Source organism: Culex quinquefasciatus, chromosome 3 (assembly GCF_015732765.1).
Source record: "Culex quinquefasciatus strain JHB chromosome 3, VPISU_Cqui_1.0_pri_paternal, whole genome shotgun sequence".
In the NCBI taxonomy this organism is placed as follows: Eukaryota; Metazoa; Arthropoda; class Insecta; order Diptera; family Culicidae; genus Culex; species Culex quinquefasciatus.
In genome coordinates, this window is record NC_051863.1 from 52,897,816 (window position 1) to 52,914,796 (window position 16,981).

At 37.7% G+C, this 16,981-nt stretch overlaps 1 protein-coding gene and 1 long non-coding RNA gene across 3 annotated transcripts; one reads left to right on the forward strand and one right to left on the reverse strand.

Annotated features, from left to right (window-relative positions):
- The first annotated feature begins 394 nt into the window (after positions 1–394).
- LOC119770331 lies at positions 395–13,896 on the forward strand. The gene is made up of 3 exons (XR_005278782.1): positions 395–407; positions 5,395–5,398; positions 13,679–13,896. It is a non-coding gene; the product is annotated as an uncharacterized LOC119770331 (long non-coding RNA).
- On the reverse strand, positions 10,164–12,112 carry LOC6050142 (transport and Golgi organization protein 11). 2 transcript variants are annotated; one of them, XM_038265001.1, is made up of 3 exons: positions 11,606–12,112; positions 11,067–11,469; positions 10,164–11,004 (listed from the first exon to the last, which is right to left on the reverse strand). In XM_038265001.1, exons 1-3 carry the CDS (start codon positions 11,862–11,864, stop codon positions 10,788–10,790), a joined length of 879 nt encoding a protein of 292 aa, XP_038120929.1. In that variant the 5' UTR covers positions 11,865–12,112; the 3' UTR covers positions 10,164–10,787. The 2 variants fall into 2 exon arrangements, with proteins under 2 accessions (XP_038120929.1, XP_001866796.2); XM_001866761.2 differs by having other exon boundaries at positions 11,067–11,457; positions 11,606–12,111.
- Positions 13,897–16,981: the final 3,085 nt, after the last annotated feature.

Sequence of the window (16,981 nt, forward strand, 5' to 3'; positions counted from 1 at the left end):
GATGGGGAGAGCATTTGTGGGAGTTATCGTTTGGTGGGATTTTTCGAACATGGGTGACGGGAAAACGAAAGGAATTTTGACTTGTTGAAGCTGTCAGGGTGCACACTTATTGATAACTAGGAAAGTTTGGGATATTGATTTTTTTCAATACGAAGAAGCTTACTCAAAATTGGTTAAACAACACTTCAAGTCAACTCATAGCAAACTGACAAAAAAATGTACTGGGTTGATTGGGTCCTAATTTAAACAAAGGCCCTATGTAAATTTGCATGTACAACGGTAAAAAACACGATTGAAAACCATTTCTGATCACTAATTTTCATTTTAATGCAAAACATATAAATTGACAAGACGAACATTTTTTGATTGATCAATTATGGTTTTATTACGTAACGAAATTTTTTTTTGTATGGACAAATATTTGATAAATTATATCAAAACCGGATTCATATTCGGATGCTCTGGAATATGCTCTACAACTTTCCCGAAGAGAGTATGGTGCTAACTAGCTCCTATAAAAAGATACAGCGTGTTCGAAACTTGTCTAAAACGTGTATTTCGAGCAATAAAACACGTTTTAGACAAGTTTCGAACACGCTGTATCTTTTTATAGGAGCAAGTTAGCACCATACTCTCTTCGGGAAAGTTGTAGAGCATATTCCAGAGCATCCGAATATGAATCCAGTTTTGATATAGCGTAAAACGTGGATTTTTAAAATATCAAAATTCAAAAAAATGATTTTTTCCATGCAAATTTATATGGAAACTTGAATCGCTTTGCGCAAAGTGAGGACTGAACCAATCGTTCTCAAACTTTGGGGAGTTGTTTAGGAACCTATAAGGAATCAAAATTTAGCTATGCTTACTAAATTTGGACAACTTTATTTTTTTCCATACAACCATATTACACCCTAATGAATCCTCGAATGAATCAGTAATTTCCTAGATCTTTTTAATTACTTTCTCTTACACACAAAAAAATATTACTGTAATGACAAAAGTATTTTACTCTTGAATTAAAAAGTGGGTAAAATTTGCTAAATTAAAAGTTTTTCTTCTTGTTTCAAAAACGAAAACTTTTACTGCTGAAGTTTTTGAAAATCTCACTACCAACTGATTTAAAAGTGTTAACTTTTAACACGACTGGATATTTTTTTTGACGTAGACTACGTCTTTGTCGAAGGTACTGGGGTGCCATTCCAAAAAACCCGGGCCGAAGGCCTTGGATAACTGCGTCATCCGTCAAACGCTTATATCTTCCTTCCCTCTAATCGAATCGACACGATTTATGTTCCATTCGATTCGAAAATTATTCAGCAATTTGCTATAAAACTTTCATTGTAGGCAAAATAGTTTTACTATTGAAACAATTGAATGTTTTAAAATGTTTTCAAAATGCAGAGATTTTGCAAGCAAAATGAGCGCTTCCCACTCACGGACGGGAATGTCAAGTACCTATTTTGAGGGGAAAATCATCCGAGCAACGCGACCGAGTGTCGGTTGCGAAAAAGGAGGGGAAGTAGCGGGCCGAAATCATTTATAACAACGCGCGCCAGAGCCCATTCCATCATTCACGTCTCAGACGTCGGACCGGCAGCAGCAGCAGGAAAGCTTAGCCCAGAGCGGCAGCAGCAGGAGAGAGACCAGAGCAGCAGGAGAGAGGGACCAGAACTGGAAAAGAAGTGCGCATCGCCTTCTCGTCGTCACCTTCAGCCAGTTGCCTCTCGATGGCCGGACCGTTTGGATCTTTCGTGGTTGCTGTGGTTCGGAGGTGCCTCAATCCCCATCCCTCGTCCCACCCGGGACGAGGCATCAACAAGATGAGGCGCGCGCCTGCTGCCTTCCGCCGAAAAGCCTCTCGTGGGTCAAGCCGTGGACATCCAACTAGCTCGTCGCATTCGCGGCGAGCGCTTCTGAAAGATTTACGTCTCATCCAATTCTAAAGTGTTGAAAGAGTTGCCCTCGTCCCACCCGGGACGAGGCAGCGAGCTAATTTGAATTTAAATTTCAGGAACAAATTTTGGTCTTCGGGGGGCGACGGAATGCACAGCTTTCTGAGGCTGCTCTCGCCCCCAACCCCTCTGTCCTCCCGCCACCTTGAAAAAATTCCGTCATCGCCACCGCTAGGGTAGCAAATTTGCCACTGAAACAAGCCCACCGCGGGGGGCAAATATGGGTTTTATCATCTTTTGCTCTCGTTTTCCTTCAAAATCGATAATTATGTATTGATTCATGCCAAGAAATGCTAAAAATTTATTAATCTTTTTAATCCTATTGAAAATTTCTAAGAATTTCATTTTTTCGAAAGTTATTGTCCATTTCTTTCAAAGGTACACGCCGCGCGGCATTTCAGAATGTGCCGTAGACATTGTTGCCAGCGATTTTCTGCACTTTTGGTGCAATTAAAAACATACCTGCCAACAATGCCAGGCGATTCGAAGAAGAAGATCAACAAAAACAAAACGTGCAGTATGGGATTTGACAGCGCGCATTTGCCGTAAGTGCGGCGCGTCGTTCAGAGGCTGGTTTGCCGCGTGTTTTTCTCGGGATTACGCGCAATAAACATTTTGCTACCCGATTTGATTCTCACCAAACCCACACATCTAAACTTTACGTAGTCTACGCCATTCCGGTTATGTCTGTGACATAACTACTTTGACTTTTCATTTTGTGGTTCTCGTATAACCGTGTTCCTAAGTCCCAAATGTAAACAAACTTTTTGGTAGTTCCGGTCGGTTCCGGTGGTGATTCCACGACACGAAATCGAACGCGGCCGCAGCCAGAACACGGACGAGGATACCTTCGTGAGCCAAAGCGGTAGCAGCGGAACGCCTTCGAAGGTGGCTGGTGCGGGTGCAGGACGAGGTCGGAGAGTTTAGGGTAAAGTTGGTTTTCGAAAAGAACAAGGCTAGCTTCCTACAGAACCTGCAGCTGTTTCACAACAGGAATGGATTAGAAGGAATCTTGGATGTTTTGTGGGTTTTGTGATTGATTTTATTTGTTTTTGCAGGACACCGTTGATGCGGTTGCCGAAGATCACAGGTCGAGATGTGGATTTGCACCGATTGTTTTCGATGGTGGTGACCCGGGGTGGTTGGTTGAAGGTCAATTCCCGCAAGGACTGGGACGAGATTATCGAGGAGATGGCGCTGCAGAAGAGGAAGAGATTGACAACGAGAAGCGGCATAATTGAAGGTAGTCAGCAGCGCTATGTTCCGGAAGTGATGAGGGGATAGTTTGGGATGTCCTGCGAGTTGTATAAGTATCCCGAGTACGATGAGCTGATTTTGTCGTTGTTGACGAACGAGCAAGACATCACGATCAACGTTTGCATGCTGATGGCCAACGAAAGCAAACAAACGCTAAAGGTGGATTGATGTCCGAAGCTGATTACAGTTCTGTTGGCCAAGCCTGTCTTGATGAAGGCCGGCAACGAGACCACCCTGTTCTCTACATCGCTGTCGCGCGTCGAAACGTCCGTCCGAAACCGTCCAGCTTGGGGTCTTCGGAAGTGACCGGTGGCGTACCGTAAGAATCGGTACAGCTTCGACTCTGATGTTGGCCAACCTTGGGCAGAAGCGTTAAATACAATAAAAAAAGGTTTTTTTTTGCATGCTGTTTTGAACTTTTAAAAATAAATATAAAAATCAAGCTTATTTTTCTGAAATTATCACTGTAGTATTAAATGTAGTTTTTTCTTGCCATAAAAGGTTTCCTTTCCAATTAAAAGTAAAACACTTTTACCGATACAACGATTTTGTTCCAGAAATGCATGGTAGTATCAACAACTTTCCAACTTTTAAATTAAAAAGTTTGAACTTTCTACGAATATTCACCAACGCGAACTTTTAATCCAACGAACGATCTTTTTAAATCTAGAGTATTTTTTCTTTGTGTGTAGTAAAAATATTTACCTTGAAAAGAAAATTTCTGCTCCATTTTGAATCTTCGGCAAAATTAAGTTATTTATTGGAAGTATTCTTGAAGAAAATATTAGAGACGAAATAACACAAACTCTTCAGACGAAAAAAATTATGTATGAACACTAAGTGGTACCAGCAGCTTTAATGAAACGAAAAGGGGTACCTGGCCAAGAAAAGGTTGAGAACGAGGTGGAGAACTGCTACTGATTGAAATAATTGAGATTTTAAAAATCTAAATATTAAATTAATAAATTTAAAAAGTTGTGGCTCAGTTATAAAATGAACAAGAATATCAAAATTGCAGATTAAATTGATTCAATGTTTAATTCCCACAAACTCGTGCTCAAAACTGATTGATTACAAAAAAAAAGTTTGTAAATTTGTTGGACTTTGTTTGCAGTTGGGTACAAAGCAGGCAAACATATGTAATTAGATTCCGCTCGGTTTTGTTTACTAGAGGGCGTATCAAGGTGCCCCGATTTGGACGAAACTTTCAGCCCTCCACGACCAAGGGAAATTAGTTAAAACTGACATTGAAGTTTGATGTTCAAAAAATCATCATAGCAATTGTTTGCATTTTTGTACAACTTGATACATACATAAAATCTTATTCTCTTTGTGGCATTTGAAAGGTCTTTTTAGGCACTTCGATTAAAAAGCAGGAAATTATTTTTTTGAAAATCATTTCAATTTAAAATGACTAAACATCAAAACTTGAAACATGTGCAGAGATTTTTTTTTAATTATTGTAAATGAGCAATTCTCTATGAAATTAACCGATTTCGACCATTTTTTATATTTTATTTTGTGTCATTGTTTCACCCATACAAGTCTCCATACAATTTTGGCAGCCGTCCATACAAAAATGGTAAGTAAATATTCAATCATCTGTAACTTTTAAGTGAATTTTCTGATCAAGTTGGTGTCTTGGGCAAAGTTGTAGGTATTGTTGAGGACTATTGAGAAAAAATAGGTACACGGAAAAAACTGCAAACTTTTTAATTAACTTTTTTTTTCGCAAAAAACTCAATTTCCCAAAATACATATTTTTTGATTTTTGAGATTTTTTGATATGTTTAGGGGACAAAAACACGCAACTTTTGAGGCATACAGAAGTACTTTGTAATTGCAAATTCAATTTTAAAGAAAAAATAATATTTTTTTTTGCGTAAAATTTTGATTTTTTCCAAAAATTACTATTTTTTCTAAAAATTATAACTTGGCGTCAGATTTTTTGACCATACTTCTTTATGGCTCAAAAGTTGCGTCTCTTTGTCCCCTAAAACATATCAAAAAAGCTAAAAATAAAAAATTGGGAAATTGAGTTTTTGGGAAAAAATATTTTTTTCCGTGAACCTATTTTTTTCAAAAGGCATCATGTACATTTTGACACTTTCTGGGTTATTGCATATTCTGAAAGTACTCCTAATAAGCTACCTCTCCACCAAAAATGAGCAAAAAGTTACTTCAGTAAAGTCTGTTTAATCATGATTTTAAATAAAGTAACATAAACAAAATCTCTGCCATCAGCAGTCACTGTTTATATAGCCCTGTCAACCTGTCAAACAAAAGACTACATGAACCTCGTGACGAAAAAAAAGCATCATGAACAAAGCGCCATGTACATTCGGCGAAGAAAAACGAATCATAACAAAGCGCCCCCCTCAATGACAGCAGGGTGATATCGACGTTGATGATTTCAAAAGGAGTTATGTTTGTTTTACTCAAATAAAATTACGGAAATGATGTTTTATTGAATTTGGATGATTAAGTATCAATAAAAGCATCGTTTTTCATCGTTTGTTATTATTAGAACATCTTATTTTGCTTTTATATTAAAATTCACTCAAAAGTTACAGATGTTTGAATATTTTTTTACCATTTTAGTATGGACAGCTGTCAAAATTGTATGGAGACATGTATGTGTCATAGGGAAGGCCTCCACAAAGTTTGAGCCAAATCTCAAAATACAAAATTTGTGGAGGCCTTCCCTCTGACCAAAGAATCCATTTCCGGTTTTGGATTATTACATGAATCAGTGAAATTTCTCAAAAAATCTTGTTAAAACAATTGTTGACTATTTAAAATGCATTGTATGACGTTTATTCATGCATTTTGAATCAAATGTAACGTCATGATTCGAAATCCGGATACTTAGTAGCATATAATTTTTGTTATAGCTGGCAAAAAATCATGTAATAAGTTGGAAATGTAGAAATATCATCAGGATGTAGTATGAACAGTCAGTTTCAAGAAAATGCATGCAAAGTATGTCTTTTCTAACAATTATTCATCAGAATTTTAGAATTAAAATGACTATTTGTGCTTCGAATCCCGGACACTGATAAATGCTGATTCGAAATCCGGACACTCGATTTTACTTATGAATCGCACAAATTTGGACTGAAACGTTAGTGAATGGCATTCTTTAGGTCTCAAATAAGGGTCATTCCACCTGAAGCGGAACACCATTTGAAAATTACCATCTCCGATTCTGCTCAAATTTGACAGAGCTGTTGAGACTATCAAAACATGCAAAATTCCCGAATTTCATCCAAATCGGACCACCCCCTCCATTTTTGTACCCTCCCAAAAAATAGACTTTTTGGCGATTTTTGAGCGAAACCCCTATCTTCAAACGACGATAACTCAGGAACCACAAATCTTAGAGGGTCGGTCTTAAACTCAATTTTGAAGGAAATTGGACGTAAAATCCATTTCCGTGATCAAAATTTTGATTAAAATATGTTTTCTACCTGTATTGCGCAATTGAAAACTTTGAATGGCCGTATCTCAAAACAGCCCTATTTATTTTTTAAATTTGACCTCACCATCGTATTCCCCGTCCGATTTTACATAAGAATCACTTATTGACAGAAAGGAATATGTTTCGTTCCAGAGATATCGAATTTTAAAGTTTTAAGTATTTGAAATTACCTATAATATCTACACTCGCCGCATCTGCTAGAAGCACTCAGTCGTGCTGATCAATAATAACTACCTGGTGTTCTGTAAGATGAATTATTTTTTCAATTTTATACGATTTTGAGATAGTCAATACCTTGAGCAATCTATTTTTTGTTTAAGGAATATTTATTGGGTAATTTTTAATGCACTATTTTTCCTGATCTCAGTGTCATTGAACCATATTAAGTAAAATTTGAACTTTTAATATTTATTTGCAAATGCTACAGAGTTTTTACAATACAATTTTCGAAAATTAATCATTATTCTATTATTTTCATATTTTTTCTAATTCCTCATTTCTTCCCACTTTCTCAAATTATTTCTTTTATTTCTTCTTTTATTTGAAACGAGAACAAATGTAGAGCTGGCTGTAGTAGATGAAATAATTCTCATGGGTTCTAGAGCTTTTGCCATGTGCGGTAGCGAAATAGTGCCATTCAGCAAAAACCTCAAATTCTGCCTTAGGGTTTGAAAGATTGATCATATTAAACCGATTTTTATAATGTGTTTCTTCAGAATAATTGATGATTTTTTTTTCAATTCTGGTACATTTAATTTCAAAAGCAATACCATATACTTCTGATACATGTGGATAGCAGCTGTATCATCTTCCAAGATTTCGAAATGATTGACAAACAATAAAAAGATTATTGTTCGGACGGTGTCGAAATGAACACAACTGAATAATAACACAACTAGATAATAAATCAGATTAATCGTTGTGATTTTCTTACCTTTTTCCAGTTTTATACTTTCCAGAAATCCTCCTCCTTAATCATGCTTCAAGTTTTATTCATATTAATTTATAATTTTTAACACGATAATGTATCGTACACTTTTTCTTAAGTTACAAGATCAATTACAATTTCCTGCTAGCTCTGCGGGAATTCCATTCTGCCCTGTATTGCGTGTCGTTCTTGCTTTGTACTGTGGGCTAGCACACAAATTCACCGTATACAGCAGTTTCCTACAGTGGTGTACATTACATTTTTGCCTTATTTGCTAATGATTTTTGGGATGAAATCTTAATTCAATAAATAACCAGGTAGCAGTTATTGAACAGCGCTTCTGAGTGCTTCTAGCATATGCGGCGAATGAAGCTAATGTAGGTAATCTCAAAAACTAAAAACTTTAAAATTCGATATCTCTGGAACGAAACATATTCCTTTCTGTCGATAAGTGATTCTTATGTAAAATCGGACGGGGAATACGATGGTGAGGTCAAATTTAAAAAATAAATAGGGCTGTTTTGAGATACGGCCATTTAAAGTTTTCAATTGCGCAATACAGGTAGAAAACATATTTTAATCAAAGTTTTGATCACGGAAATGGATTCTACGTCCAATTTCCTTCAAAATTGAGTTTAAGACTGACCCTCTAAGATTTGTGGTTCCTGAGTTATCGTCGTTTGAAGATAGGGGTTTCGCTCAAAAATCGCCAAAAAGTCGATTTTTTGGGAGGGTACAAAAATGGAGGGGGTGGTCCGATTTGGATGAAATTCGGGATTTTTGCATGTTTTGATAGTCTCAACAGCTCTGCCAAATTTGAGCAGAATCGGAGATGGTAATTTTCAAATTTGCATTTTTTCTTGCACACTTCAGGTGGAATGACCCATAAGCTGTTAACATCAAAACAATCAATTGTTTATATAAAAATTTGCTAGAATTTAAGGAAATGAAGGAAATCGAAACCATAAATTTCTTCTTTGCCTTCCCGGTGCTTTGAACGCCTATGAAATATTTCAAGTGAAATGTTTCGCATTTTTGGTAAACTTATAATTTTATTGTATTCAATTGTTTTGGCATTAACGACAGTGTTCAAACAAACTTTAAATGAAAGTTGATGTTGGAATTCATCAAATAACACAGTTTTGACATTCATAATGCGAACTTATATCCAAATAGTAGATAAAACAAGATTAAGTGTCCGGGTTTCGAAGCATCCGAGAATTCGAATCATAACGTTAGGTTTTTTACAAATTGTGAATTATAAGAATTTTAAATTCTCAAGGCTCAAGATTTTTTTTTATCGTACATTCATTGATATTTTGCATTTTTTTTTATTGGTAGCATAACTGTAATGATGTATGAAGCATTTTGTGATATATTTCGGCATTTTTTTGAAAATCAGGCGAAAAAAATATATTTAGGGATTTGGAAAAACACATGCTCGTGAATTCTTTGATATTTTGTAAATTTTGAACACAAACATTACTGTAGATTTGTCGGCAGCTTTTAGTGATACCTTTTGCAGTAGAGGTGGGCAAAACCGTTCTTTTTTAGGAGCCGCTCATTTTCGTTCGCTCATCAAAAAGAGCCGCTTTTTTGAACGGCTCTTTTGCTCTTTTTCAAAACTTCGATAAAAAGGTTATTTTTAAGAATGGTGTGATTTTTAAAGTAATTTCACATTGTACTTTTATAAATCATTTAAAAAAAATCAGAAACCAAGAAGATGTCCGTGAAAACAATAGGTCTTGGCGGTCTCTATGTCAAGATTTCTACTCGAACCTAAACGTTCAAATAATTGACATCAAAACTTAAATCTAGGATTTTGGAGGAATTGCTATAAATTTTAAAATTGCGTTTATTTTTGCTAAAATTGAACTAATGAATCCAGAATCTCTTAGATATTTATTAGAGTTTTGGTAATATTTTACAAGCTAAGCAATTTTAAATGCTCAAATTCGTACTCGGGTAATACTTTTAATATATGATCACAATGTAAATGCAATTTTGGGATTTATTTTTATAAGCAATTATTTTTTAAATTTGGAATTGCATTTTCAATACTAAAAACAATTTTTATGCTTCGATTTGTTCGAAATTCAATGAATTATTTTTATAACAAGTTTAAAAAATATCTCAACGGAACGGTTCTTTGGAAAGACCGGAGTTTAAAAAAGAACCGCGGTTCTTTTTTTGTGAGCCATGGTTTGTTCGTTCTTTTAAGTGAACCGGCTCTTTGAGTGGTTCGCTCTTTTTTTGCCCACCTCTATTTTGCAGCTTTTTGCCTTCCTCACTTCAATAAGGAAAGGCTATAAAATCACTCCAAAAATGAACTTCTTTTTTTGACCTCGTAGACCCACCTTCACGTGTACCTATCGACTCAGAATCAAATTCTGACCAAATGTCTGTGCGTGAGCATGTCTGAAAGTCCGTCCACTTTTTAAATGTGAGGAAGGCACCAACCACCTAAAGGTGGATTAAGTAAAGTTTTTTTTTTCTTTGGAAATCAGTGTCGCATATTCAAAGGTCAGCTAACATTTAGTCGGTGTTTCTAGGTTTATTGTAAACTTTATTCTTAGCAATAAAAACTAATTACACAATTCTAGTATGACTCGAAACATCAGCTTCCTTGTTGAATGCAGTTTGTCGGGGGTTTGTTTCAATATTTCGGAGGCTAACGGGGGAATATTTGTCGATCTGCGATCTACGTACTCATCTGTACTATTTTGTTTGTGTTATAATTTATCTGCGCACATATTTATTGTTTGCCTAAAATCTATTGACGTACTATTTTTGAAAAGAATTTTAATAAATTAGTTTCAAGAGAAATGTGCGACCCAATTTGAAAACTCTCTCACCTAAAATTCGCAAATAAAATTACAATTTATTTCTACAGACAGGTGTTACAACAAATCTAAACGGAAGGGGCTTCCCAACGGAAAACGGAGAAAATCGTGACGTGGTGCAAACCCAAAGCCGGCGTATGTTTTTGTTTGTTTAACTAGTTGAAGAATAACTTTTGCTTTGCTTTTTAATTTTTTTTTTTGTAACATTTTTTCTCCTCTCTGCCTTTGTTTTAAGGTTTGGTTGTTATCTTACAGTATTAAAAACTAGCATTTCTTTTCATTTTTTGTTTTGTAATAATTGGTTAAACAGCGTTTTGTGTGTGTTCTTACTTCCGACTGAGCCACATGAACGTCTTAAGTAGCAAATAAGCGAGCCCGACGCAGTAAATGATCTTTTCACGCTGCTGCCGCTGCGCGTTGTCAATCTCGACGGCCAGCAGCCGCCGGTTGATCTTGGCCACCGTGCGCCGCATGTGGGTCATCTCCTCGGCCGGCGTTAGATTTTCGACGCTGCCGCCGAACGTGGGCGTCTCCTCGCGGAAACTGAAAGGAAACATTTTATCTCTTAATCTCTTATTCTTGAATCTTATCTATGCCAAACTCACCTCCTTCCGAGCACCAGCTCGGAACTGTTGTGCTTGGCGAAGGCCGTCTTCCGCTGCAGCTCCCCGTTGACGCCTCTTCCCGCACCGAACCGCTGCTGCTGCTGCTGCCGTTGACGTGGTCCCCCTTTGCCAACACTTCCACCTCCACCTCCAACGGCCTCTGCCCCGAGCATCGAGTCCAGCGAGCGCGGTTCGTAATCATCGTCATCGCCGCCGCCATCCCCCCTCATCGTCAGATCCCTGTCCTCGTCCTCGAGTTCATCCGAAGCGGACGGAAAGTGGTGCTCGGACAGCGTGATGACCCTCGGCGGCGTCGACACCCGCACAAAGCCCGGATCCTTCGGCAGGATGGAGTTCTCCAGCATGATTTCGCGCGGGGCAGATTTCGTGCCTGACGTGAGAACTGGAACCGGTTAGCAAGAACGGAGTTTTTTGACGAAGGGACACAATGGCAGAATGGCATGTTACCGATGAGGGGCGGGAGGGACAATTGGTTAGTGACGCAAGCAATATACAGACAAGAGTTAGTCGCGACTTACCTAGGTGCTGATCCTGTCCGAGGACCACAATCCGGTCCGGAACGTTCATCTCGATTTTATTATGGTAATTCCACGAGTTAATCTCCCCGTTCCCGTTCGACAGCAGTTCCGGCTCGTCGTCAAAGTAGGAGCCGCCCGTGGCCCGGATCCGCTTCGGAACGCGCATCTGCTCGCTGATGTCGTGCGTAAAGGCGGCGTTCTGGTACAATGCATCGTCCTCGTAGTTGGAAAAGCCTCCCGGACTGGCGGAGCGTGCCATTTTCTATTCGCTTCAAAGGAACCCTTTTTTTTTTGCTGCTTCCCAACTCCTTTGGAACCAATCTAGTTCCCACGTCCAGGAACGGGTGTAAAAGTATTTTCAAACACTGACGGAATGCAGCGACTCCTCAAATTGAATCGACTTTTGCTCTTGCGAGGCGGATTGAATAATTTTTGGCCCGTTTCCTCCTTTTTCGCTGCGTTTTTCACCCACAGAGTTTTTTTTCTTTTCTTTTCAAACGTCTCTGATCGCGTCAAAACAATGACAGCTCGCGCGTTTGACAGTTCGAAAACTTATCGTTTGTTCGAAAAAAAAAACTAGTCGGGACGCAAACCGCAGTTGAATTCCGCGGCAGCGGTTGCACGCATAATTAAGCATACCTATACTTGAATTGAAGTTTGGGTAGCTGATTTTTGTAGTTAAATTTGGGTAAGAGATCCGATACCTAACCAATCATTTTGTTTGACGAACAGCTTTGAGCATTCGATGAGATTTTTCTGAAATTAAATATATCTTTATTGAACTTTCTCATAATATTTCCATTTCTTTTACATTTAGCCGCTCTTCATTTTTGTTGTGCTTTTCGTTTTATTTTAAACTAATAAACTAATCATTGAATAGAATACATTAGAAAGAAAATGTTTATCAACTTATCCTAACTTAAACTAAAAAACGAAACTTAAATATTAAATTCACGAGAACGAGTAAACAACGAACTGTATTTTAAAATAAATCCTCCAAGGGTACTTACTTGTTCCTGACGAGTTGATTCTATGACAATTTCCGGAATTCCATTTCCCGGAATGGACGTTTTCCGGAATGGACATTATCCGGAATGGACGTTTTCCGGAATGGACGTTATCCGGAATGTACATTATCCGGAATGGACGTTATCTGGAATGAAATTTCCCGGAATGGACGTTTCCCGGAATGGACATTTCCCGGAAAAATGAGTTTTTTTTATATTACCTGATTATACAATGAATGGAATGTTGCCTACTCGCTTACTTGTGGTTAAGAATTATTAAGTTTGTAACCCGTTTGTTTGGCCTAGTCATATTTAAAGAACTTGATATTTTGACAATAATATTGAATATAATACCTATATATGAATGATAAAAAAAGAAAGTGCAATGTTCGGACACGAATAATAGAAGCAAGCGTTGACTATTGAATCAATACTTTATTACCCACCTCGAGATGTAACACTGTGGATCGATAGATAGTAGACAAACACTAGATGTTTTTAACATTCTTTCAATGTGATGTTATGTAAGAATTTTCCCTTTTTTCGTTAATCAGTTGACTTTTGTGACTAAATTCTACCAAATTTTATTATAAGGCAGAATGTGTATTTTCAAAGAAGGGAAAACCTCAAGAAAATAAAAAGCTTTACAGAAAATCAATGTATGTATAATGCGTACTTTCTTGAGATTTTCCCTTCTTTAAAAATACACGATCTTTCATCAAAGTAATGGGATTTATATAAGAGTTTTCCCTTCTTTTGTTGGTTCTACTAAATTTTACCAAGTTTATCATTAAAGAACTCTGAACTATACAGAAGAATGTTTATTTTCAAAGAAGGGAAAACCTCTAGAAAATAAAAAGTTTTCAGAAGATCAAAGTATAATGTGTATTTTCTTGAGGGTTTCCCTTCTTTGAAAATGAACACTCTTTCATCAATGTGATGGGATTTCGTGTTAGAGATTTCCCTTCTTATGTTAATCAGTTGACTTTTGTGACTACATTCTACCAAACTGTATAATAAGGCAGAATGTTTATTTTCAGAAGGGTAACCCTGTAGAAAACGAAAGAAGATCAAAGTATAATGTTTATTTTCTTGAGGGTTTCCCTTCTTTAAAAATTAACACTCTTTCATCAAAGTAATAGATTTTTTTATAAGAATTTTCCCTTTTTTGTTAATTCTACTCAATTTTACCTAGTTTTTCGTTACAGAATTATGCACTATAAAGAAGAATGTTTATTTTCAAAGAAGGGAAAACCTCAAGAAAATAAAAAGCTTTTCAGAAAATCAAACAATAACGTGTATTTTCTTGAGATTTTTTCTTCTTTAAAAACACACGATCTTTCATCAAAGTAATGGGATTTTATTTAAAAACTTTCTCTTCTTTTGTTGATTCTACTAAATTTTACCTAGTTTTTCGTTAAAGAACTCTGAACTATACAGAAGTTTTTTTTCCTTAAAGAACTCTGAACTATACATAAGAATGTTTATTTTCAAAGAAGGGAAAACCTCTAGAAAATAACAAGCTTTCAGAAGATCAAAGTATAATGTGTATTTTCTTGAGGTTTTCCCTTTTTCGAAAATGAACACTCTTTCATCAATGTGATGGGATTTAGTGTAAGAGATTTCCCTTCTTGTGTTAATCAGTTGACTTTTTTTTTTTTTTTTAAAACCCGCATCCTAACCTGACACCCACATTAAGATAGGGAAAAATCACATATGTAGCGGTTCATTGTACAAATGTGATATTTCCACTATCGGAGAACCTCCTTGTCTCGATGACAGCTTACCGGCCATCGATTAAGCCCTGAGACTGCGTCAAAGTGGGTTCTCGTAGCATGAAGTGGTGTCCATGTGTAAAAATGGAAGCTTCAGCAATATACTGAACACTTCGATTTTAATTCCACATCGAATCAAATCATACTCTTTGCCAAACAAGCATCAAACCGATGACACTCATTATCACAAAGCCCAGGGTGTGTTAATCAGTTGACTTTTGTTACTAAATTCTACCAAATTTTATTATAAAGCAGAATGTTTATTTTTAAAGTAGGGAAATTCTCAAGAAAGTACACGTTATACCTTGATTTTCTGAAAAGCTTTTTATTTTCTTGAGGTTTTCCTTTCTATGAAAATAATCATTCTGCTTTATAATAAAATTTGGTAGAATTTAGTCACAATAGTCAACTGATTAACACAAGAAGGGAAATCTCTTACGCGAAGTCCTATCACATTGATGAAAGATCGTGTATTTTTAAAGAAGGGAAAACTTCAAGAAAATACACTTTATACTTTTATCTAATGAAAGCTTTTTATTTTCTAGAGGTTTTCCCTTCTTTGAAAATAATCATTCTACTTTATGGTAAAATTTGGTAGAATTTAGTCACAAAAGTCAACTGGTTAACAAAAGAAGGGAAAATTCTTACATAACATCACATTAAAAGAATGTTGAAAACATCTAGTGTTTGTCTAATAACTGTCGATCTACATTGTTACATCTCGCGGTGGTTAATAAAGTATTGGTTCAATATTCAACGCTTGCTTCTATTGTTCGTGTCCGAACATTTCACTTTCTTTTTTATCATTCATGTATTTATCATTCATATAGTTGTCAAAACAGCGAGTTCCTTAAATGTGACTAGGTCAAACCAGTTCATTGTCACATCAGGTAATATAAAAAAAAACTCATTTTTCCGGGAAATGTCCATTCCGGGAAACGTCCATTCCGGGAAATTTCATTCCGGATAACGTCCATTCCGGATAATGTCCATTCCGGAAAACGTCCATTCCGGATAACGTCCATTCCGGAAAACGTCCATTCCGGATAATGTCCATTCCGGGAAATGGAATTCCGGAAATTGTCATAGAATCCTATACTGCATTCATCCGTTGAAGCTGGTTGGTTTTCCCTTGGTTGCTGACTGAAGCCTGGAGTTGTTGTATTCTCTGCATTTTTTTGCCGCTGATTCAACGGCAATGGCTGCAGATTTGGAAAAACTCAGCTCGTTTTTGGTAGCTCCGATTCTTGGTCGGATGGTCGCTACCGCAATTGAAGCATTTAGCTTCGATGTTCTCGTTGATTGTTTCGCAAGCTTGAGTTTTGTGCACAACGACTCTTGATGAAACAGTTCCTTCCACCATGACCAAACTGCAAGCAGTTCGAACATTGCGTCACGTCACGGTGCACTGGACGATAACGTTCCCAAGTCACGATGATGTTGAAAATTGCCCGAACTGCTTTCAGCTCAGACGGCGTTGTCGATCCTTTCTCGAGATGAACCAGGTACAGTTGATCACGATACTTGATGTCTTTGTTGTGTCTCGTCATCTTGAAGACTTCGATCTCGTTCAACTTAAGATTTTTGAGCTCTTCTTTCAGCACACTCACATCCATGTCGTATAAGCCTCGGAGGACCTGTTTCATGGGTCGTTTAACTGGATCGTCATGGCTGTAGTATTCAATCTTTGTGTTGTTCAAGAAATCCCGAACGTAGTTGTAATCTTTTCTGCTAGGTAGTAACATTTGGAGTCCTTCAGCACACACGCGAATGGAAGCTCGTAAAGCACCAGATTTGATTAACCACTTTTGCTCCAAATCACAAAAATGGGTGGCACCTTTTCCCGTCGTTCTAATTCTTCCTTCTCGCTCACGTCCACAGAAAGAGTAGCAAACTGGGTTCCAGACAATTGTTTAGCGCCATTGCTCAAACTGCCTGGTTTTGCAGGTAGCACATCGGCATTCTTTAATTTCTTCAAATCAACCGATCCTGCTTGTGAGGACCGTGGTCGTGTGGTGTTCGTTGGATCGATCGGAGAGTGAATCGACGCGCGCGAGCCCGCGGGAAAGTGGTAGAAAGTTCTCGAAATCATTAAGAAGGGGTCGCAGTGTGCCCAGAGAAGTTGGGCCATCAGTCGTGTGGTGTTCGTTGGATCGATCGAAGTGTGAATAGGCGCGCGCGAACCCGCGGGAAAGTGGTAGAAAGTTCTCGAAATCATTGAAAAAGGGGTCGCGGTGTGGCCAGAGAAGTTGAGCCATCAGTCGTGTGGTGTTCGTTGGATCGATCGGAGAGTGAATCGACGCGCGCGAACCCGCGGGAAAGTGGTAGAAAGTTCTCGAAATCATTGAAAAAGGGGTCGCAGTGTGCCCAGAGAAGTTGGGCCATCAGTCGTGTGGTGTTCGTTGGATCGATCGGAGAGTGAATCGACGCGCGCGAACCCGCGGGAAAGTGGTAGAAAGTTCTCGAAATCATTAAGAAGGGGTCGCAGTGTGCCCAGAGAAGTTGGGCCATCAGTCGTGTGGTGTTCGTTGGATCGATCGAAGTGTGAATAGGCGCGCGCGAACCCGCGGGAAAGTGGTAGAAAGTTCTCGAAA